We start from the raw sequence: 25069 nt of genomic DNA, 5'->3' as shown, positions 1-25069 counted from the left end.
TTTCTTCCTTAGTAAACAAGGATTTGGGTTCGCCTGCATCCCTTAGACCAGGGTTTCTCAATCTCAGCATTATTGACATTTCAGGCTGGATATTTCTCTGTCATGGGGGCTGTCCAGTGCATCATAGATGGTTATCAGTATCCTCCGCCTGTCCCCACCAGAAGCCAGAAGCACGCACTCCCGGTTGTGACAACCAAAACTGTCTCCAGACATTGCCAAATATCTTCTGGAAAGCAAAACAGCCCTGATTGAGAATCACTGCTATAGGATGATATTCTGGCTGCGTTTAGCTTGCTTCAGAATGAAATATTGTTTCCTTATCAAGCAAGGGTATAGTTGCTTTAAAAATATTGTTATAGAAAAATGTGTGAGGTCATTTACATCTAATTATGAGCAGGAGCTTCCACAATACAAAAGTGCTTCTGATCAGGGGAGGGAATGGGTGAGTGGGTGTAAAGTTACAGAAATTTGGACTTTCAGAGTTATACTTCTCTGTAATTTTTGAATTTTTTAAACAACGAGTGTGTAATGTAACACCTAAAATGACAACAAAGATACTACAGTAAAAAAGTAGTAATAAATTGCTCAGAAATTAGGGCTGGAAGATTGACAATCTCCTGCCTTCATCCTATTGTGAAATATCCAAAGCAGAAGATTTTATCTTCTTAATCATTCAGCTGGGCCAATTGTGAGATTTTACAAATCACTTTCTTTGACTTTAGCCTGAAGTAAATTGGTCTATTATTTGCTCTCTGGTCTTATGTGTAACTTTCTCTGCTCCTGTATTAGTTTTCTATTGCTGCTATAACAAATGATCACAAATTTATTGGCTTAAACCAACACACATTTATAATCTTATAGTTCTGTAGGCCAGACGTCTGAAATGGCCTCACTGGGCTAAAATCCGGCTGTTTTCAGGGCTGCATTTCTTTCTGGAGACTCTAGGGGAGGATCTGTCTCCTTACCTTTTCCAGATTCTAGAGGCCACTCATCATCTTTGGCTTGTGGCCCCACTTCTTCATCTTCAAAGCCAGCAAGGGTGGATTGAGTTTTTCTCTCATCTCATCACTTTGACTTCTTTATCTGCCTCTTTATAGACCTTTGTGATTATATCGGGCCTTCCTGGATATTCCAGGAGAATCTCCCTTAAAGTCAACTAATTAGCAACCCTAATTCCATCTGCAACCCGAATTCCCCTTTGCCATGTAAATTAACATTTTTACAGGTACTGGGGATTAGGATGTGGACTTTTTTGGGGGTGGGGGCTGGGAGTAGTGTCATTGTTCTGCTTGCCATATACTCCCATTCTAAAGGTTAATCAGAAAGAGTTTGACAAAGAGACCACTGATACTTGTGAACAAGAATTTTCTTTCTCTTCACCGGTAGCAGAAGAGTTAAGGCACATACCCTAATCTGTTGCCAGGGCTGGGTTTTACTTGGCAGAAATTCCAGACCTGAGAATGGATATTTTACCTACTGTTTTAGTTTATCTTTTATTTCAAAGGGGAAATGATGCCTGATAAGAATTTAACAGTGACAGATAAATAGGGTAAACAGGACTTGCAGAGGTCTGGTAGGATATTTGGAGATCTTGCTGAGATTTGAAGAGCACATAGGAAACCGTGGTTTCAGTGGTAGATACAAAGTCCACAAAAGAAAGGCAAAAAGATGCCTACTTCTAAATGGATTGAAATAGGATGTGTTCTCTGAGCTCTCATTTAAAGGTCTTCTTGCCAAGCCGGATGTGGCTTAGTGGTTGAGTGTGGACTTAGGATCCAGGCGATTCCCGGTCAGGGCACAGGCCCAGGTTGCGGGTTCGATCCCCAGTCGGGGGCGTGCAGGAGGCGGCCGATCAATGACTCTCTCATCATTGATGTTTCTGTCTCTCTCCCTCTCCTTTCCTCTCTTTGAAATCAATAAAGATATATTTAAAAAAATAAAAAGTAAATAAAGGTCTTCTTGATCTGCCAGAATGATATTTTATCTAGTAGTCAAGGAACCAAAGTAGAAGAAAATGATTTTTAGCCTTTAGTATTTAAAGAAATTGTTGATTTTTAAAAAAATAGATATTCTCATTGATTTAAAATTGTGGAAAAGAGAAAAGTAGAGGGTTAAAAAAAAATTTAGTTTCTAACTATACAAAACCCTTTAAAGAAGATAAGCTTTGTAAATATTTGTTATTTCTTTATTTTGTTTCTTCTTGTCTCCTCTTTTGTTTTATGTATCTGGGATCATGGATAATTCTCTTAAATCTCTATATAACATTTTACTAAATATTAAACATAAACACTTTTCATGGTCATACAAACTCTTCTTAAATATCCTCTTAAATATCTCCTTAAAATTATTTCTTATTAGTAAAGCAATACATTGTATTGTAAAATATGTAAAACATAATGAAAAACACCCATAATTCCATCACCCTTATTATATTAATTAATAGTCTTTTTAGTATGAATTTTTACATGGCAATTTTATACTCTTTTTCCAGTTAAAATTGCATTGTAAACAGTTTCCTAAGTCAAAGAATTATTTTGAAATTATCACATTAATAACAGTAAAATCCCATTGATTATATTATCTTATTGTTTAACATCTGTACGGTTTCTGTGTGTGTCTGTGTGTGTTGGCTCTTATAAATAGAGTTGAAATAAACGCCATAGTGCATTTTTAGGGTTTTACTTCCAAGTGTATAAGATGTTTTTGTGTGCCGATTTTAGAAATGTTATGTAAAGGTCAAAGGATATAAGCAATTGGAGGCTTTCCAAATTACCTTCCCCAAAAATCAGTGAACCCACTTATACTCCCACTAGAATTGCTGACTTTGCTTTGGTAAATTTTGCACCATTGAAGAATAGGTTAACCACTTTGTAAAGTATATGATTGTCTACTACTATGTTGTATACCTAAAACTAATACAAAATAGTATCGAGTGTAAACTATAACTGAAAAAATAAATAAAAAAGAATAGGTAAGTCCTGTGTTCTGGATTTTGGGTTACCAGTTATTGCTCCCTGTGGCCAGTTAGAAAATTTTGTATTGGCTGGTTGTGGCAATAATGAGTTTTCATAAATTACGATTATGAAGACTGTTGTATCAAGAGTTTTAGTGTTGTCACCTTGGATTCTTCAGTTCTAAGTGTCCTAAACAAACATTAGACTTTTCAGGGTCTTAGTTCTCAAATATGAATGCATTTCTAGCTAATTCATATCCCTGAGTTGAAAAAAAAAGGCACTTTTCTATGGTGAGGAAACTTTGAGAGTTAAAAGACTTCTTATGAATTATTCCTCTGTGCTCAGATTCAGAATCCTTTGTGGTCATTCTCTCAGAGTTCTCAGTGACCATCCGAAGATGAAAGACTCCAGTGTCGGGAAGATGGGACTTGTGGCCATACATAGTAGTCCTTTGTTCAGAAAAGCAAGAAGCACTGTTTTCATTTTAGTAACATGGGAAGTGTTGCTAAACATATTCCCCTAAAATACATATTTGCATAGAGGATTGGAGGTTACTTATAATAAAATCGCAAAAAACAAGAAAACAGGGTACATAAGAAATAAAGCTTAGAGGAATGTATTGTTAAGAACCTGCTGGTACATCATAGAACTGTGAGAAATCTAAAAAGGTCAAAGGGCCCAGCTGGGTGTAGCTCAGCGGTTGAGCATCGATCTAGGATCCAGGAGATCGAAGTTCGATTCCCGGTCAGGGCACATGCCCGGGTTGCGGGCTTGATCCCCAGTGGGGGGCGTGCAGGAGGCAGCGGATCAACGACTCTCATCATTGATGTTTCTGTCTCTCTCCCTCTCCCTTCCTCACTCTGAAATCAATAAAGATATATTTTTTTTTAAAAATTAAAAGGTCAAAGGTAAGGACCTTTTTAAGGAGCAGCTTCAATCTATTTAGAAAAAGAAAATGGACAGAAAAAGAAAATATTTTAAATATTAAAAAGTGACATGAATTAATGCAGGATAATACTGCGAAGTGAGCATGGTCTGTGGGTGCTGAGGAGACACTGGGGGAAGCTGATGTTGCCCTTGACCCAGCCAAGGTCCCCTTGAGCGTGGGAGCAAGAGCTGGTTACAGAGGTGAGGGTAACCTGTGCTCCGAACTGGGATTGAAGGCAAAGAAGGTGTTCTCTGTTTTCCTCTGAGAAGGATGGTTTCAGGTCCTCAGGTGTAAAGGATGGAACAGGATGAGGGAGGGTGTATGATTTACGGAGAGAAGACACTAATGTGACGGGGGGAGAGAGGCGCACTAAGGAATGAGGAAGGGGCTGCCACAAATCTCGAGGGCCCGTGTTTAGCTGATCTGAGGCGGTGGGCACACCTGGTTCAGGAACAGGCTGAGGCTCCAGACCCCTCTACTTACCCCCCCCCCACGCACACACATACACATGCCATTGGACTAAAGACACAAGGAGACACCACTGCAGTGCCGAAGTCATTCCTGTAGACGTGCATTGCACCCCTGGTGAGTGAAAGGCCCTCAGTGTGGGGCACAGTGGGAAATGCCACCACGCGTGGGACGGGTCCACACTCAGATGTGCAGTGTGTAGGATCTCTGTGTTCTGGCCCCTGCTCTTGCCTCCAGGCTCCTTCCTCCCAACACCCATCTGCTAACATCTCCTCCCACCCCTCTTACTGATCGCGGCCTGCGCCCCTCAGTGTCCCTTCTGTGCAATGCCGTCCTTCCTCCCATCAAGCCGAGTCAGTCTCCTATGGCTCTTCTTTTGAGAGTCATCTCCAGTGTGACCTCTTCTAAAAACGCTTTCCATCCCTTCCAGCACCACCCACCCCAGACCGACCATCCTCCTCTGTGCCCGCACTGAAGTCACATCTGTCCAAACATCTCAGACTTCAAATTGCATTTAAAAAACCCAAAAGCTGTCTCCATGCCTCCTCGGCACTTAGCCGAAGCAGAATTAAGCCCTGTAGAGGGTACAAGTGCGGCAAATACTACACTATACCCATCCTCTACAGTTGACATATAATATTATATTAGTTTCAGGTGTACAACATTTGTATAACTTACTAGACATTTACATAACTTGCAAAGTGATTACCCCGATAAGTTTAGTACCTCTCTGACACCCTCATACCTTTTAAAATTTCTGTTAGTTTGCAGCCTCAGGAGCTTGCCAGGGAGAATGTGAAGCCGGGCCCCATATACACAGAGGGCAGGGAGAGACTCAAGAGAGATGCAAGCCACTCGAGGTGGGTAAGTGGCAGTTTAAAAAGTAAGGAAACTTCCAAACGAGGCTTGTTTCGGGCAACCACAAGATGAGCAGACTTCACGAGAATCTTAAAGTTTACAGAGAGGCCTTAACTGGGTTCAGTCGTGTGTACTGTCCAGATGGTCTCAACCACACATTGCTGTCTCACGGCTGTGTCCTTGGGCAGCTTCTAACGTGACCAAGGCAAGCACAGTGCATGTTCCCAGGACAGGGGAGGCGGTGAGGAACCCGAGTCCAGCCTGAGGGTCAGCAGGAAGGAGGTCATGCCCTCTCCATGATGTTCTCCAACAACTTACTTAAACCTAATCAAGTTTGGATTCCAGAGGTTTGAGCTGCAGTCAAGATTCTTCTTTGCTTATCTTTAAGAGTTTCTGCTAGTATTGAAGCAAAACAAAACAAGAATCAGCAAGTCGAGACACTGGGAAACCAATCCCTGGGTCTCTTCTCAGATGCCTTGACATGTCATCAGGAGCGTTTGCTGGTTCTGAAACTGGAAAGGTGGCCATTGGTGCTCCCTGTCACTCCCAGAACTAGTGAGTAGAGATGAGGGTTGGATCATGGGCACTTTATTCAGATGGCCGGTGATCTGAGAAGACCGCGGGGTTATGTACCTCAAAGACCGACTTCCATCTCATCTCAAGCCGACCTTTTTTATCAGGATATGAAAAGGGTAGGTAAAGGGTTTGGCATTCAGGGAAAAGGTTAATCAGATGAAAGCTGCAGCCCAGCGATTTTCCCAGCGTCCCTTCATCTGCTCACCGCTGATTCTTTATCTGCATCCTGGGCGGCAGACGTTCTGTCGCTGGAGCACAGTGGCTCAGATACCATCGTGATCACTTGCAGACCTCCTGGGGCACAAAGGTCGAACTGCAGGAGTCAGGGCAGGTCCTGTCATACATTCCAGTCTCTGGAACAACAGCTTTCTACGTGCATTAATTACCGAGCCTATTAACTATATAACTAAATCTAAAATGTTTAACTTCTTGAGTTCCCCATCTTGAGTTCTTCCAGAAGCTTGCTTCATCAAGTCCTCTCCCTGGGCCAAAGAATTCTCATTCAGGATTTTAGAAAATGTAGAACTGGTAGGCAAAAATGCTCAAAATATACTCAAAAGACTGATATAAAAATATTCTTGACTTCTTTAGCCTTCTGCCATAACATCAGTAATTGAGTTTCAAAAGGACTTCTTTTCCAGGAGTGCCCCTTTCACTCTTAACCCTCCCGAGAGAGGACTGGCTTATGGTTCCCCACAGTAAGAAAAACATTACTTTCAGAAAAGAACAATTGTCCCATTTTTGTTTGCAGTTTGAGGACAGGTAGCCTTCCAAGAACAAAACTATTTGCTCTGGGGTTTTCTCCTTCCCTCTCTACCCACATTAAGTATTTCCTATTATGTGTCTCCTCCCTCAAACACAGAAGTTACATCACAAACCAGGCTCTGAATCGTTCATGCCCTTAATTTAGGACAGAGCACAGTCTCACTCTTGTCTGAAGCTTGGCAGCCACGCAGTGCTGGGATACCAGAGTGGATTCTGCTCCTGGAACCTGATTCAAAGGTCGTGAAAAGTCCTCTTCTCCAAAACATTTCTCCCCAACAGCATGTGATTCTTTCCTTTAGAGTAAAATTCTGAGGTCTTGATGCCTCCAGGAGACCTCTGTTAAATGAAAGGGCTGTTATTTGTAAGTTGCTGAGGAAAGGCTCTTGAGCACACCAGTACCTCCTGGCAGCCAAGTGTAAGGAGCTGAGAATAGGGACCATTTGGTAAGTTTGGAAGAGGCAGGCCATGGTGGTAAAGTTCAGGGGTGCCCCAGGCATTACCAGGGCCTGAAGAGGGAAAGAAGGGAACTGAACACAAAGTTCTCCAGGGAATGTAGGAAAAATGCTAATTATAGTGCCAGGGAAGTTACATCCCTCAGTGAAACCCATAAGATCTTTTTTTTTTTTTTTTTTGAATATATCTTGATTTCAGAGAGAGGAAAGGAAAGGGAAAGAGAGAGAGAAACATCAATGATGAGAGAGTCATTGATCGGCTGTCTCCTGCACTGGGGATCGCCCCTGACCTGGGGATCGAGCCTGCAACCCGGGCATGTGCCCTGACCGGGAATTGAACCCTAATCTTCTGGATCATAGGTCGATGCTCAACCACTGAGCCACGCCGGCCAGGTGAGACCCACAAGATCTTTTCAGCAGAACCAACTAAGGACAGAGGAGATGATGACCCACAAATGACTTCAATCAGCAAAGACAAATCCTTTCTGTTCCTATCTCAATGTCTTGATTGACACCTTAACCTTTATTTGTTAACATTTATTGAACAACTGCTTATCTATAGCCGATGCATGATGCTAGGAATGTTTGGCTGTTTTACAAATATTTGTCATTTAACCCTGGGTAATATTATTATCATGCTCAGCCCCACTTTACAGGTCAAGAGATAAGGCACAGAAGTTTTCTATAATTGCAGAAGGTCACACTGCTGGTGGCCAGGCTGGGATTCACATCCAAACAGTTGGGCTCTAAGCACTAAAGCCCAAGCACTTGACCATGCCCCACTTCAGTGACGTTTTGAGAAGTCACAACCTAGTGTGAAAATCACCTGGAACCATGTTTCTGGGCTACCTGATAGCCCACACCAAAAAGAAGACAAGATTTTTCACCCTCCTTCTAGAAGCATTTACTAGTGCTCATTATATGCTGAGCCCTTTCTTAAGTAGTAATAAAAAAAAGACAAATGAGACCAGCCCCTGCCCCGGAGGAGCACACAGGTGAAGCAATACCTTCAACAGAGCATTGCAGTAGAGGGTAAAAGTGGGTCAGTGGAGGTGTGCACAGAAAACTACACTAGCAAAGAGGGGGCAGCCTTCTGTGCTGCTGGAGGCCCCATGGCTTGACTACCTAGAGTCTGAGACAGATGAGCCTCTGCTCCGTGAAGTGTGGGGGGGTGTCTTCTCTTTGGTGCTCTTGAGGAGTCAGGCCCAGCGAGGACCTCCTTTCGTGACTTCAGGGAAGCTTTGGACATAGCTGTCTTGCCATCAGCTGGGGACAGTCTTGGCATTTCTTTCCATCCCACAAAGCACACCAGAGAGAGTGGAGGAAGGCAATGCATTTTGTGGCACTGGGAAAGTGGAGAGAAGAGGGGGATCCCTTTTGGGTCGTTCTGTCACTCAGTGCACAGGGGTAAAAGGAAGAAGACCTGCCACAGACCTGCCCACGCCAAAGGCCCACTGTGGGACCTCAGGCACGTTGCATAGCCTTTCTGTGTCTCATCGATCTTCATCCCCCCACAACTGAAAAATGGAGGTGCTAAAGTTTGCTTCTGTTCTCGTATGCCCACTACACCTTTATCTCCACCAAGTCTTATAAACGATCAGTTGTAGCATTCATTGTGATTATTTGAAAGTCTCTTTCCTTAGGGGATTCTGAAGAAAAAAATCACACCTATTTTGAATAAGTCAGACAGGGAAAGACAAATACCATATGATTTCACTTATGTGTGAAATCCAATAAATAAAATAAATGAGCGAACAGAACAGAAACAAACTCATTGATACAGAGAACAAATTGATGGTTGCCAGATGGGGAGGACGGTGGAGGGGACTGGGTGAAAAAGGCGAAGGGATTGAGAAGTGCTCATTGGCAGTTACGGAAATAGTCACCGGGATGTAAAGTACAGCACAGGGAATAGTCAGCAATATTCTAAGAACTGTATGGTGTCAGGGTGATACTAGACTGTTGGGGTGTCGCTTCATAAGTTAGATAAACATCTAGCCGCTGTGTTGTACACCTGAAACTAATATGATATTATGTCAGCTATAATTGAAAAATAAAATGAAATAGTCTAAGTGTGCAAAAAAGTTTTTTTTATCCCATACCCAGTGACTGACAGGCAGTCTTAAAATTGAGTAAATGAAATCATAGCCGAATGGATGAAGGAATGAGTCAGCCAATCATTAAATCATTCAGAGGGTGAGATCAGGTTGCACATGTGATAGGGTGATGAAAAATCAATTAGCACTCGTCCCATTGCCGCAGTTTCTAAACACTACCTGCAGGGATCGGCTGTGTCCAAATCCCTAAGGAGCTACAGTGCAGACGGCCGGACCTGCCTTCTGAAGGTCCTGAGTCAGTAGGTCCGGGGTGGGGCTTGGGAATCAGTACGTTCAAAGGTCCCTCAAGAGCCTTTTGTAGCTGGGGTGGGGTCAGGCTGGGAACTCCAGCGTGCCCTTTCGCCTGGCCTTAGCTGCCCTGCTCCACTCTGGGGAACAAAGGTGATGGCAGCGGCCCTGCTCTGGTGGGAAACATGGGGGGAGGGCAGAGCACCCCAGTCCTGCTTGGAAGACTTAAGGGAGTCCTGCCAGCAACTGGCTATCTCTGATCCTTCCTGAGGTTATTGACAGGAAAGATGCGATGAATACCAAGTCGCTGTGGGCCATGCAATGTTCCTAAAATTCGCCGTTGATCTCCGTACGTATCTTCCTTTTTTCTTGTTTTCACCTCCAGTGATTTTCCAAATGGGATGAATGACACTCCCCTGATTCAGTTAAAGGCTGTAAGCATCAGGGATGGAAGTTTCTAAAGCCCTCTACTGTATAAATACTTTCTGCGGATGGTGTTATCTGATGAAAAACCAAGTGGTGACAGTGTAACAGCTGGGGGGGTGCGGTGGAAGCAGACAGCCTGACTTTAGTTCAACTTCTGTTGTTTACTTGGGAAACTCAGCAGCTATTTCCCTGGATTCGTACACAGCACTGTGCAGCTTTTTAGCCTGTTGCTCCAAATATTTATCAGGGCAGAAGCAACGAGACAGTCTCATCTCTTTGGAGAGCAGTTTCTAACTTTTTGTTAAGTCAGCTTCTTAATTCAGTTAGTTCCTTAGCATCATTAAAATAATTGTTCTATTTATTAACTTAGAATGTTATAGTTTCCGGCTGAGCAGGAATTGAGGTTACAGAAGTTGGTATGTCGTGGTTAAAGCACTAGCTTCCTGGTTGACTAGGGCAAGTTAGTTCAACTCTCCTGGCCTCAATGTCCTCAACAGTAGAATGGGGGTAATTAAACCTCCCTCACAGATTGTTTTGGTCATGACTGAGTGAGATAACAATGCCAGAAACTGCAGAATGCTTGGGACGTAAGAAGCCTTCAAGTGTCAGCAGTATTATTACTCAACTAGTGAACAGACTTTATTGGAGCAAGTCCTAAGTGCCCTTTTAAAATAAAAAGGCACATTATAGTGCCATGTACTCATATGAAATGGTATCTACAATGTATTATCAAATTAAAAATGTAAGTGGAATTATAGTATGAAATTTTGTAAGTAAATTTTTAAACTACATATTTATATATGTATATGTATATTTATATGTATGTGTGAACATTGTGTATATGTGCATGTATTCTAACATAGAGATGCATATGGAAAAAATCTGTTAGAAAGTGATTATGAGTGCAGTGACAACTCAATTTTTTATTTACTTTATTCTGCCATGTTTGGATTTTTGAGATCATGTATTAACCTGCATTAACATGATTTGAAATCATGTATGGTCATATATAAAATTAAAAATAATACTGATATAAGGTAAAATATAATCAAACAAAATTATAATTTAAAGAGTTAGACTATACACATTTTTTTCTGACTAAAAATATATATATAAAGTAAGGAAATACAGTCATTCTACAAGTAGCCCAAACAGCATAGAGTTCCAGCGACAATTTTCCCAGTGACCTGTCTGCATTTTTATAACCTGTGTGATAAGAGCTGACCTTGCTGTGGCCCCATCTCCTCTGAAACTTTTCTCTCTGAATTTCTGCTGCCCTAAGAATTTGTACCACATCATTTAAGAATTTTTAAAAGTCCCTGCAATTTGCTATCTTCTTGTCTTAGTTGTGCTCCTCTTATCTTGGAAACCCTGTTGTAAACTCTTCTGGAGCAGGGATTGTGTCAAATTCTCGAGCATTTACACAATTGTTAATTTAGCAGAGGGTGTGTAGTATTTGCTCAATAAATACCCATTGGTTGAATGGCTGCACATCTGATGTTAGTCAGGATAAGCCATGCTGGGCTGCAATGATGCAGTAAAGCTCAACCTGGAGATTCAGTGGCCTCACACCACAGAGGTTTATTTCCTTCTCGTGAAAGGCCATGTGATTGTCAGTGACAGTGACCCAGGCTTCTTCCATCTTGAGAACCACACGTGGTTTCTGAGTTTGCTGTATCAGGGAAAGGAAAGGATGGAGAAGACATACGGACTGTTAAGTGTCCTAGACCACTTCAAATACCCATTTGTCAGAAATCAGCCCCATGGCTCCACCCAGCCACAAGGAAGGCCAGGAAATGTAGGGGAGCACATAGATACCCAGGAGCACTAATTGTGGGCCACCCACCGCTCTACGTTTATACCTTCCGGCAGAATAACTGTGTCAACTAGTTAGCACCCCATCGGTATCAGTGGGACCAACATTCACATCAGTCATTAACTTGGCTCAGTATGTGTTAGTCACTGTATGTGTTAGAAACTAGTAAGATTCAGAATTTATTTATTCAACACGCATTTAGCAGTGCCTACTGTGTGCCAAGTGCTACTGTAGGTCTTGAGAGTATTGCAGAAAAAAACCAGTCAAAATTCCCTACACTCACAGGACTGACTTTCTAGTAGAGGGAGAGGAACAATTCACAGATAATGTCCAGAGCATACATATTAGTTGGTGGTAAATATTATGGAGACAAATAAAGCTTGGGGGTGGGGGTAGGGCATATATTAGCATAGAGAAGAGGGTTGGGTTGTAATTTTAAATTGATCAGGGAAAGCCTCACTGAGAAGATAACAGGGAAGCAGAAACCTAGGGGTGAGGGAGCCAGTCATTTGGCTGTCAGGCCAAAGAGCCTTCCTGGAAGAAGGGACACAAGTGAAGATCCTGAGGCAGGGCAGGAAGTGCCTGATATATTTGTCAAATGGCAAGGAAGCCAGTGTGGTTGGAGTGAGGTTGCAAGAGGCGCTGGGGCAGGATTGGGGGGTCTGTTGAGTACAGGCTGTGTAGAACCTTCTACATAACTCGGTCTGTGGCTATTGCTCTGTGTGATATAAAGTCATTTGGGGGTTTTGAGCAGAGGAGCAACATGATCAATCTGGCTGCTCTGTTGGGACCAGGGCAAAAGTAGGGAAAGTTCAAGTGAGAGATGGTGATGGTTTGGGCCATTTCCATCACCCCAAAAAGTTGAAGGGAGACATTTTAAAGGGGGAAGGTGATGCACAAATATGAGATAGTTTTTGCTGATAAGATGTTAGCATGAGCCTAATGGTAATATCATTTATCTTGATCATGAGTCTGATATTCTATTTGTTGGACCACAAACATTTCTTCATGGATTCTACAGACATTTATTCAACACCAGCGGTACTGGGCTGCTTATTACGCACTGGGGACAGTAAGGAGACCTGACCCCTGCCTTTGGGAAGCTTTCCGTATAGCAGTATTACAGAGATAACCAAAAATATAGTGTCAATACCAAACATACCCACAGCTGTAACAATATAATCATTGTGTAATTGTGATGAAGCTATTAGCCCGAACTTATTGAATGTTTTCTATGTGCTAGACACGCCTGTGGATGTTATTATACGATTATTATAATCATTATATGTTTACACTCTCCTATATATTTAAACTAGACTGCTACAAAGTTAGAGAACTAGTGACTAAAAACCTAATCGAACAGTCTGAATGTGCCGTTTTTGTGCTCTACAAAAAGATCACCAAGGATTTTGCCACCCTGGTGCCTGTCAAAAACCCAGCCCAGGAAATGGATGTGCCATTTTTCCCAAGTGTCTTCTTTGTTTATAATGTATAAAATCATGTTACTAGTATCTAATAACACTGATTTGTCAGCTTGTTTAAATCCTCTTTATGGCATGTTTGTTTTTTCTTTTAATAACCCGCCTCGAAGAAGGGTAAGCTGAAACCACTGCTCCGCTTCGAGATGCTGCTGCGCAAATTGCATGTGCTCTTCTGCCTCTGCGGCTGCTTCACCCTCGGTCACCCTTTTGACTGGCAAGACCTAAACCCTGTTGCCCATGTTAAACCATCAGGTAAGAGGTACATTCATTCAAGGCTTGAGCCACTGACCTGTTGCCGGACTCACAGTGGCCTCAGAGAAGTGGGCTCTAAGCAAGTCTTATCAGGAAGATGCCCGCGGACGCCTTGTATTCTCCTGGGGCACGGGAGAGGGCCTCCCTTTCCCCTCACTCCACGCACCCGTCTTCTTCACATATGACGACTGCAGGGCAGAGCCAGGGAAACTGGAAGCTCAGCTCGCAGTCCCCACGGAGAAACCCCCCCTCACTGCCCTGCCCCACTCCCAGTCCCGCGCAGTAACCCGGTTCCCCTGCAGCTCCTCAGGAGCAACCTCCAAACCTGCCTCTGGAGGAGAAGAGGCAGGGCTCATGCTCAGCAGGTGTAGTCCTGGTGGCAGTGGTGTGAGACGATGGCAGTTTAGGGCGTGGAGATCGGGAAGGAAACAACCTTTTCTACCTAATGACAGGGAGAAGTTGGGAGAAGCAAACACTAAGGAGCCCCAAATGAGAAAGGATTGCATCGCTTGCTGTTTCTCACCTTGTGGGAGGGAAGGAGAGGGGAGGAAGGCACATACGAGTCCAGGACAAGGTGGCCAGAGTGGGACAGCCATCTCTAGGCAGATACACCTCCCAGCACTAAGAAGGACCTTTGTTGCAAAGAGATTGCTTATGGAGCTTTGCGCATTCCTGCTAATCCCAGAGGGTTGTGATGCATGAACTTCTTTACCCAGTCCCCTCAGGTGAGCAGTGTGGGTGGCTTCTGAATAGTGTCCTAATGTCTGTACCCGCACACCTGTGCACCTGGATAGATATGGTCCCTCTGGATCGAGTTATTCAGGCTTGGCACTGACTCATCTCTGTAGCATCTACAAAAGCCTTTCATAACCCAGCACCTTATAGGTAAAGTTCATCCTACTTCATAGTTGGGACAATGAGTGCATCTGTAGGAGAGGGACTCCATCTCATAGCTACATTTACATGGGAAATGGTGCAATATCTCACGGGACCATTCATTCAACAACACTTAACAGGAAGTTGAAGCGTCAGCGATACACAGGTGACTACGCCGGAGTTTGTAGTCAAGTTCAAGGAACTTGCAGCCAATTAAATTAATTTTCCCATTACCTCTCATGGCTGAAAATGATTGGAAAGCTGCTTTTGGACTGGAAGAAGCTCAAGACACTTCTTTATCTCTGCAGTTCCTGCACTGAGCCCAATGTCCCACTCCTTCTAAATGCTCAGAAATAATGCACAAGTATTTTTTAAATGATTAGAAATCGCTTATTAAATACATGATTAGAGATGATTATTTATATTCCTCTTACTAAACAAATACCTAGGAAATACAACCGTAAAAGGTTTATAAGTATGGGTTAGAGATATCTTATTTGCTCCCAGAGGACATAAGCCATATGAGAATGCAATGTCCCCAGCATGTATACAGTCCATCTCCAAAACCAGAAGTGAATATCAGGAGTACCTGACAAATGAATTCCACCAGAAATGTGTAATAGGATTAGTAACATACCAAGGGTTCCAGTGCTATTATGAAAATAAAGTTGAGATATAGGAAGTGACATATATTAAGAACCACAAAATTATGTCATCTAAAGGGTGGCCATCAACCTGACAATCATCTTCCCTGCTCTTCATGATGTGTCCTGATAGGTGGTTAGAGAACAGGAAATCCAAGACATGACCGATTAGCTGCAGGTTGGTGAGCCTTTCTGCAGGCCCCTTGGCACTGGCTGGCCACAGGCCCTGTAGACCTTTACCCAAACTTGGGCGAGCTCGAAGTTTCCTAAGACTTTCTCAGGGGTCAGCGGTCCTGGAATAGGCAGGCCTATAGCTTGACCTTGACCTGTGGTTCCTGAAAGCTGAATAAGGATCCTTTTAGGTAGAGTAGAGAATCAGGGCAACTCCTAGATTATTGGAAGGGGTTCCCAGGGCACAGGTGGAATTGAGATTTCACAGGGGGAACCTTGTGCATTCTGAACCCTCCCAGGGTTCTAAAAGTAAACTTCCAGAGGTAGCACCTCCTTGGCAGCTGTGGGTTCCCTGGGGCTCCTCACCAAACTCTGAGCCAGCAGCCTTCCCCTCAACCCATGTGCAGTCTGCCATGGCTGCCTGTGGGGGGCGCAGAAAAACATAAGGCAGATGTGGCCTATCCCATGTTTCTCTGGACCTGACATCTCCCTGTTACACCACATTAAAGAGGTTTATTTGTCAGTAGACCATCTTAAATGGGAAAGGTCTTATTGTAATTCTAAATCAACTAGCCCTACAGGTAATGTTATGTGTTTTAAAAAATCTCTTAGGAAATGCCTTGGAATGCCTTAGGGAAAATGGTACAGTTTAGTTTAGATCACCTAAAACTCCTCTAGGGGATTGAATTTGGGTAGCCAGGTAAGGGACAGATGATATTAGTTGTCTGCCTATTATATGTTGTGTCCTGTGGTAGGTACTTGACTTATGTATCACAGCATCTTACAACCTTAGGCTGGTCAAGTGTTTTTATCCCCACTTTACAAATGAGGATGAGAGAGGGGAGTAAATCACCTAGGCCAGAGCATCATAGCTTACAAGAGGTACAGTTGGAATCCAAAATAGTATCACCTGACTCCAAGACCCAGGCTCCATTCATCTCACCCCTTGCCTTTCTTGGAACTACCAGCTACCATTTGACTGTGAAATGCAGACCCAAGGTGGCCTGGTACCTGAGCCCAGTGTTTCTTAAACTTTAATGAGCACATCTTTTGTGGTTCGGCAGAATTGGGGTAAGGCCTGAGATCCTGCATTTTCAAGCTCCCAGGTGATGTCAATGATGCAAGGCCTTATGTATTGAAGGGCTCATTTCCGGTAGGTGCTTCACACATTAGTCACCAATGTGAAGGATATAAATGGGCTTCTTCTTATGACTCAAAACCTTTCTGGGTGATTCCCTATGATGTCAATGCAGGTGCTATTCCTAACAGTTCTGTGTCTTAGTGGCAGAAGCAGAACATGAAGGAAGGCATGAAGGTGTCTGTCTAGCAGAGCAGTCAACTCACAGAGAAGTCCAACAGAGAAAAAGGAGTGGGCAAGCTGAATCTAGAACAGTGGAAGTCGGGATGTACTGGCATCTGGACTCAGCATCTTGAAATTAAATATGGACTTGATTGGGGTTTAGAAGGAGAACAGAAGAAGTGAAGCTGTGGTTGTGTTGAAGGGTTTTGACACCAGAGAGAGAGTTGCAAGAGTCGGTGGGTAAGAGAATGAATATCATAAAGCATTTGATGGGAATTACAGACCAGCGGCAGTGAAAAGCTAACTTCTGCTCATTTTCACAAATGCTTGTTGAGCCCCGACTATGTAGATCTGAGGATACAAACACATGGATACAGCTCTTAAGAAACAGCCCACTATGGGAGAGTGAGTGTGCAGACACATAACTTCAATATAATATGATAGGAAGAATGATTAAAAATATACAGGGAGTTGATTGAACGCTGAAGAGAGAATGATGAAGTCTTGGGGATCAGGGAAGGCTTCAGAGAAGGCCTGACCTCTGATCCGGATGTTGACGGTTGAATAAGACTTTGCTACAGGGATTTCAAACAGGGAATAACACGAAGGTGCAGAGGCATCAGGCAGCCCAGCGAGTGGCTTAGGAGCCCTGGAGCACACGGAAAGGAGATACAGGGGTAAAGGAGAGTGCAGAGTACAAGCAGTGGGCCCTCCGGACCCTGGAGGGTCTCTCTTACAGTGCCCAGGACTTGGGGGTTTAACTTGTGTGCCTATGAACACGTTTTAACCCCAGAACACTGGGAGGATAGGCCACATTTGTGCCCCAGGTGGGAATGGAAGTCCCTTAGGAAGAGATCTGTAGATTTAAATACCATCTACAAACTGCCTTCCAAAAAGATTCCAGTACATTCCCCCTTCAAGAAAAACCACGTGGCCATAGGAAGCCTTTGCAGGATTTTACAAAGAATTGTCTGGTGAGCTTTGTGTTTTAAGTCATTCCAGGAGCTATGCATTTGAAAAGGCTAAATTCCAAGCTGAGTAGAACAGTTAGGAGGGATGGCAACTATCTGGTCAAGAGACAGTGAAGGTAAGAGTGAGACAGTTGAACCAGAGGGTCAAGGGTGTATTGGAGAGAGAACCCTAAGGTAAAAACAAATGTTGGAAATTGAGACTTGGTTGGAAATAGGGAGTTGGTGAGAAAGAGGTAGGAGAGTAAGATGATCCCCAGGTTTCTGATTGGAGGATGAGGAGGGGAAGTTGGGGGATGGTCATTTAGTTTCATTTTGGGCCATTGGCTTTGATGTTCCTATGGGAAGGACATCTGGTGGGGATAAGCAATAGGAAGTTGTAAGTGCAAATCAAGAATGAGAGGTAAGTTTCGTGTTTAGGAAAAACAGATTTGGGAAGTGGGCTTTAATGTGCTCTGCATTGGGCAGAAGGTGAGGTCAAGGAGGCGATCGTCCTAAGTTTCTTGGGAGAAGGGCTATGTCACCCCATCTTTTTCCTCACACAGTACTTTGCATACAGCAGGCTCACAATAATTACTGGTGTATTTTGCTAGTTAGTAAAGAAATGAAGGAGGCCAGACGCTATGGGTAAGAACTTGATTCCCTTGGAATTTCTTTGCATAATAAAGTCTGGGGTGCAATGGATGACAAGTGAGATAACATTCACCTGTTTTTCAGCACGGGTCAATAAAATACAAGCTCTGATGGCTGCTGCAGTCTTTGGCCAAACTACAATCCCCAAAGGAAGTGGACCTTATTCCGTCGGCTGTACAGATTTGATGTCTAAATATACTAATAAGGTGATGCTTTAATACCACTTACCCTTGTATTATAATATTGACAGTTGCTATGGCTCCCTAGAGGGTTTGAAACTTGACCATGCCCTTACCTGAGAATGACTCATTTCGCCATTTGTTCTGTTTCATGGGAAGCCGCCTTTTCTAGTTAAGTCATTCCCCAATTCATTGCTGTCATCTGGTTAACTTAACTATAAACTCTATTTCCCCCTTCCTTAACGGCTGAAACCAAGCTCCCTTTCTTTTCACTGAGAAAGCTTGTTCTTCTGTTTCTCCTCTCTTTCAACTGCATTCAATCATGACAGCAGCTTAAAAAGTTCTCTGGAGCCCGGCCGGCCGTGGCTCAGCGGTTGAGTGTTGACCTAGGATCCAGGCGATCAGGGTTCAACGCCCGGTCAGGGCACATGCCTGGGTTGCGGGCTTGATCAATGACTCTCTCATCATTGATGTTTCTATCTCTCTCTCTCTCTCCTTTCCTCTCTCTGAAATCAATAAAGATATATTTAAAAAAAAAAAGTTCTCTGGGCCTCTCCGTACACAACAGAAGTATTTGGATCCCCCCTAAAATAGCTGTTGGAATCTGAGAAGCAACCTGACTAAAAGTACATTAATTCCTTTCCTCTACAGAGCACCTTCTTGCGTCTGTATTATCCATCCCAAGATAATGATCACCCCGACACCATTTGGATTCCAAACAAAGAATATTTTTTTGGACTTAGCAAATTTCTTGGAACACACTGGATTATGGGCAACATTTTGAGCTTACTCTTTGGTAAGATTTCTGCTGATCCTGCTTCATATGCTCTAGGATATAAGAAAGTCTTGAAAACAGCAAGAGTTTCAGGCAGTTAAGAACCAAAGTAGATTTTCACCCGTCTAAACTTCTACTAAGATGACAAAGAAAGTACATATTTCTTAAAAAGCCAAAGGCCAGGTAACTGTCAGGGGAATCAAGGGTTCTCACTGACAATAACAAATGAGAAGTGAAGGAAGGGAAGACAGTATCTTCCATTTCTATGCCCCTTACTATGTGACTGCATAGGTGCTTTACATATATTACCTACCTAAATATAATTCTCACAAAACCCGGGTGAGATAAAATGGAAATATGTTCCATTTCCATTTTGAATATGAGGGGTAGATGGGTGGAGGGAACGAACGTATCAGACTCTTAGACTGGTTTGAACATGTTTCAATGGCTGGTCTTTAGTTTTTCTTCTTACATATTGTGGGGGAGCAATAATGTGGTAAGAGCCACAGCTGGGCTGATGTGAATACTATCCCCTCTGCTCTATGCTATAGTACTTTCTAAAGTTGGGCAAAACCAGAAAGAAAGTAGCAGCCACCAAATCCAAAACAAGGGAGTGAATGCTAATTTCCTACTTGCCGTACCTGAGGAGGCTCTACTCTCATTCCCATCACTCACCCCCAAGGGACCAGCCCTTCCTGAAGACAACCTGATATGCATTCATTACTTAATTTGTCTACATTTCACGAATATAGACTTTTCCTTCCTTATCTGTTTGACTAGACACTAGTGTTGGCCTGGTGTTCACTATGTCTTCAGATTTCCCCCTCAAACTACCCACAGCTTTTGGCATTTATTTTAAAAATCTCCTTGGAGTTTTCTTAAAAACTACATGTCGTTATGGTGCTTAAATAACACATAAATCAGTTTCATAGCAGTCGTTACATTCAATCCTCATGATCACAGCTCCATTTTATAGATGAGAAAATGAAACACAAATAATTGATAAAAATAATGACAATAACAAATGAGAAGTGAAGGAAGGGAAGGCAGTAACTTCCATTTCTATGCACCTTACTATGTGACTGCAAAGGTGCTTTACATATGTTACTTACTTAAATATAATTCTCACAAAACCCGGATGAGTTAGTTATCATTTCCTTCCTTTCACAGAAAATGAATCTGAAGCTCAGACAGTTCTCTCTCTTTTTTTTAATATATCTTTATTGATTTCAGAGAGAGGAAAGGAGAGGGAGAGAGAGATAGAAACATCAATGATGAGGAGTCATTGATCGAGCCTGCAACCCGGGCATGTGCCCTGACAGGGAATCGAACCCGATCACCTGGATCCTAGGTCGACGCTCAACCGCTGACCCACGCCCGGCCGGGCCCGACAGTTCTCTTACCTTGCCCAAGATCAATAGCTAGTGAGTGGCAGAGCTGTGTCCAAAGCCATGTCTGAGTATGAAGTCAATTGTCTCTCCACCTTTCTCATGATCGTGACCCAGCTAGAATGAGAGGCGTCTGCTATTCAAAGATTTTGGCTTTCAGTGTCATGTCCCCAAGGTTTAGTTTGCTTTCAGAACATTCCCTTTGAAGTTTTGCCCAAACCTGGTACTGCTAGTAAGGAATAGCCTTCCTGAATATACCTGTAAGTAGGAAAATGTCTCACCTTAAGCTCAGAAATGGCAAGGAGAACTGAAAGTTAATGATCCTGTGGTCTTAGGAAAAAAACACATGGTTCAGATACTCAGTTGGTGGGTATCCAGTAGGTGATTTCTTAATGAATTTACTATGAATGCATAAAAATATAAATTGCATGGGTGAAGACTTTATACTAAGGAGATATAAGTTAAATTAACCAGCAACATTCAAGTAAAAACCTTATTTATAATCTTCCATTGTTGTCTAGGCTCAATGACGACTCCTGCAAGCTGGAATGCCCCAGTGAAGACTGATGAAAAATATCCACTCATTGTTTTCTCTCATGGTCTTGGAGCATTCAGGTAAAGTTTGAGAGGCTGAACAGTTTCAGCCTTCAAGGATCAGTGACTGAATGTATTTCCCGCTCCCCAAAAAAGAATAGCAGATTTTGGAGTGTCATGCCGGTCCCTGTCCTGGAGGAGTTGGGGTTCCTCAGGAGTTGGCTGTGGTCTATTGATCAGTCCCAGCCCTGTCTTTTCCTCCTACCAGCTCCCAGAGACTGGCCTCACAACAGAGGAGAGAGGATGTGGTATTTTTGGCTGTTGTCCTTCTGTATTATAATATTTACACTCTCAAGATCATCCACCGTGTTAGTTCAGGGCCTCTGAGAAATAGACACCAAGATTGGACTAGCTGTGAAAGGCATTTATTGTGGGAACTGCCTGTGAAGGATAGAGGGGGAGGGTCAGGAAAAGGTGGGGAGAGCCTTCAGACGGTGACGCGGGGTGGACACTGGGAACAAGGTGAGAAACTGAGGACGATTATGTATGAAGAGTCTCAGACTGCAAGATTTGGCCAGGGCAACTGGAGGGAGTGCTTGACCCAAACTGTTCATCAACGGATCGAGAGGGGTGGGGTCTTCAGGCAACTATAGCCTCCATAGCATGATATCTGAGCGGCATATTTTCATAATCACCACACCCTTTCCACTTCCTTCTTACCTTTTCTCATCTGCCTCCCCTCCCTCCACCTCAGAGGATTATACAACTTTCAGAAAATAAAAGGTGGCTTTTAGCTAAAAAAAAGTTGGGTAGCATCTGCAATGAGAAATTATTTCCAGTTCTTTAATTGTGGTCTAGCTAGCTTTTTGATATCCACCAGACCAGTGGTTGGGAAATTAGACTCCCAGGGCCAAATCCAGCCTGCTGCCTGTTTCCATCAATAAAGTTATGCTGGAACACGGTCATGCTCATGCATTTTCCACATTGTCTGTGGCTACTTCCATGTGACAGCAGAGTTTTCTATGGCCCACAGAACTGGACATATACTCTCTGGTTTGCTGATCCCTGTACTAGATTATTGTCCCTTACTGAGTAGGTCCTGCATCTTCAAGAGTAGATGATATAGTTCCTACCTACCCCCTTTTTACTCTTTATGGACATTTTCTACTGAATGCATGATATGAGAAAACTTTGCAGAATGAAGACCTGGAGGGGGATTACAAAGGCAATGGCTTTGCACGTGATTGTTTAAACATCTCACTCTGTCCAATCTTTTAAACAACAGCCGACATGGTCAGTAATGACCCTGTTTTAGATATGATTATAAGCACTGGAAATTTACTAACTTACTTAATCCTTACAATAATCCCACTAGGTGCCATGCTGTTACAGCATCACCCTTCTACAGATAAAAGATACCCAAGATAGAGTAAGATAGGTGACTTATCCAAGGTAGACAGCTAATAAGTGGTGGGATCAGGATTCGAATACTGGTCAGACTGCAGGTTCTGTTCTCTTAAGCACCACGCAGTACTGCCTTCCTGTACCCATTGTCTTATTAAAACCTTACAGCTCTCCTACAGCAAAGCCTTTATCACCCCAATTTACAGGTGAGGACAAAAATGCAGTAATGTCATTACCTAAAATCGTGTAACTGGTAAGTGGCAAGAGCCACGATTAAAACTCAGAGCTCTCAAAGGCAATATTTATAATTATCACACCAGGGATTCTTAGTCTTGCTACTACTGATGCTTTGGACTGGATAATTTCAAAGTTTGCCTAAAGGCAAAACTGCCCCCCTTCGAGAATCACAGCTCTCTGCTTTACCCCAGGGCACTCCTACTGGGTGTAACAGCCTCCACGTGCCCAGGTTTATGAGTGGACCCCACCTTGTAATCATGACTGGCAGTTGAATGCTTCCCTCTTTTTGTTTTGAAGGACAATCTATTCTGCGATTGGCAATGACCTGGCATCTCATGGGTTTATCGTTGCTACTGTAGAGCACAGGTATGGCATCTGGTATGTAGCTGGGCTCTAACTTTCCTAGAGGTTTGTAAAAAAGTTGGATTGTCAACTATGATTACACGATAAGGAAAAAAAAAGGAGACTGAGTTAGATGGTCAAGAATTGCAAAAGCAGCTAACACGTCTAGAGGGCTTACTGTGTGCCCTGTTCGCACACCGACATTTAATGCTCGGAAGAGCCCTGCGTGATTGTTACCATTGTCGCTGCTTCCAGGGGGAGGAAGATGAAGCCGACAAAGGGTAACCCGCCCCAAGCCACACAGCTAGTAAGTGACGTCACTGAATTTGATTCCAGGAGCGTTTTCAGTGTGGCCTCTGGGAACTGTGAAGATAGAACGGGTTTAGTTTACTCAAAGATGTTTGCTCACAAAGATGTCTTTTTCATAGCAGTCCCTTGGGGGCCTCTTGATTTAAAAAAAATGTAGCGGGGAGGAAGAAAGGGAAGTCAGGAAGGTCAGAGCGAGGCTGAGTGCAGGGTGCGGGGGGAACCCGGGTGAGATGGGGAAGTGCAAGTAATCGATTCCGCTTGTGTTGTAGAGACGGCTCTGCCTCCGCCACGTACTATTTCAATGACCAGTCTGCTGCAGAAACGGGGAACAAGTCCTGGCTCTACCTCAAAACCCCACCGCAAGGGGAGAAAGAAGCGGCGTCGCTACGAAATGCGCAGGTACCCCGAGGCCAGGACAGGTGGCGTGGGGGCTAAAACCCACAGGCAACAGGATGGCACCTGCTGATTTAGTTTCACACCCGGCAGGCTGTGCCCCTCCCGTCCCGCTCCTACTGCGCATTCCCAGCAGATCTGTGGGCAGGCGCTCTGAGTAGGAAAACCCCCCTAAGGAAATGTGTGGGCCAGCGTGAAATCAGAGACGTGCAACAGTTCTGGGAGGTGACCGTGAATATACAGAATTCTTTCGCATTAGAACTTCTCATTTTAAAATCTCAAGGTAGCCCAGCCGGGCGTGGCTCAGCGGTTGAGCGTCGACCTAGGATTCAAGCGATCAGGGTTCGATTCCCGGTCAGGGCACATGCCCGGGTTGCAGGCTGCAGCCGATCAATGACTCTCATCATTGATGTTTCTCTCTCTCTCTCTCCCTCTCCTTTCCTCTCTCTGAAGTCAATAAAGATATGTTAAAATAAATAAATAAATAAAATAAAAAATAAAATCTTAAGGTAAATTCACAGTACCATAAGGAAGACTACTTTTCAGAGAGTGGGTATAGGATTGCATTAAGAGTCTAGACCTTAGCCCTGGCCTATGTGGCTCAATGGTTAGAGCGTTGGCCTGCCCACTCTCTTTCCCTCCATCCCTCCCTTCCACACTCTCCGAAAATCAATGGAAAAATTATCCTCATGGTGGGGATTAACAACCACCACCAAAAGAGTTCAGGCCTTAGAATCCTATTCCCTCCGTTTGAATCCTGGCGCAGTCACTTGGCAGTGGGGCGATCTTGGCGAAGGCAACTTACTGTCCCTGTTTTGCTTCCATGTTTTCTCTGTTATAAAATAATGGGTAATAACAGTGTCTTTCCCACAGGGCTGTTGGGGAAATTAAATAAAATCAAGCACACTGGCTTCCACCCTGTGGGTGCTTTACATACGTTCTTGCATTTAATCACACATTTCACGGAGGTAGCAGCAATATATAGTAATCAGGGAGGTTAAGTAAGTCACCCGAGGCCACACCGTGGGTAAGCAACAGAGCCGGGACGGGGACCCTGCCGGGCCGGTGCCTGCCTCACGATGCTGGGTTGTTTGCTAACCACTCACTGCTCACACATGTCCATTTGGTAAGCAACTGACTGTTGTACCCAAGTGCAAGCTCTACACAAACTTTAAGTATTACAGCTTCTCACTTTGTCATTCCCTTCTGATAATCGTGTCAGGTGCGGCAGAGAGCAAAGGAGTGTTCCCAAGCTCTCGATGTGATGCTTTCCAGAAAGCCGGCGACAAACGTGTTAGATTTAGACTTCGACATGAAACAGCTGCAGGTGAGGTAAAAAAGCCCTTTCCCCTTGTCCTTCCCCTTCATTCTTTATTGTTCTCTATTGTCTACTTTTCTGCTGTAATACAAGGTACAACATGACCGACGGCTGCAGAAAAAGCGCAGGTGAAGTGTCACAGCAAGGCCCTTGCATCAGGTTGAACTCTGTATGAAGTCAGTCTAGGAAAGTGGCAGTTTCCGTGGCTCAACTTCATGCCTCCAGGAGAAGTGCTGTAATTTCTTGGATGGCTTCTGATGTTTTTGAGCTTGGTCCT

The 25069-nt window shown here is 43.7% G+C and overlaps 1 protein-coding gene across 1 annotated transcript in view; it reads left to right on the top strand.

The window, feature by feature from the left end:
• The window catches only part of PLA2G7 (phospholipase A2 group VII), a 37599-nt gene that overhangs the window by 6507 nt on the left and 6023 nt on the right, over positions 1–25069 (top strand). The window contains exons 2-8 of the mRNA XM_087817127.1: positions 13180–13321; positions 17998–18119; positions 18744–18888; positions 20777–20870; positions 22728–22796; positions 23351–23480; positions 24697–24801. Of these exons, the coding sequence (XP_087673253.1) occupies positions 13213–13321; positions 17998–18119; positions 18744–18888; positions 20777–20870; positions 22728–22796; positions 23351–23480; positions 24697–24801 (774 nt within the window). The 5' untranslated portion in view covers positions 13180–13212. The remainder of the gene's footprint in view (positions 1–13179; positions 13322–17997; positions 18120–18743; positions 18889–20776; positions 20871–22727; positions 22797–23350; positions 23481–24696; positions 24802–25069) is intronic.

Source organism: Miniopterus natalensis, chromosome 5 (assembly GCF_054644295.1).
Source record: "Miniopterus natalensis isolate mMinNat1 chromosome 5, mMinNat1.hap1, whole genome shotgun sequence".
Lineage (NCBI taxonomy): Eukaryota > Metazoa > Chordata > Mammalia > Chiroptera > Miniopteridae > Miniopterus > Miniopterus natalensis.
This window is presented reverse-complemented; position numbering and strand designations above follow the sequence as displayed.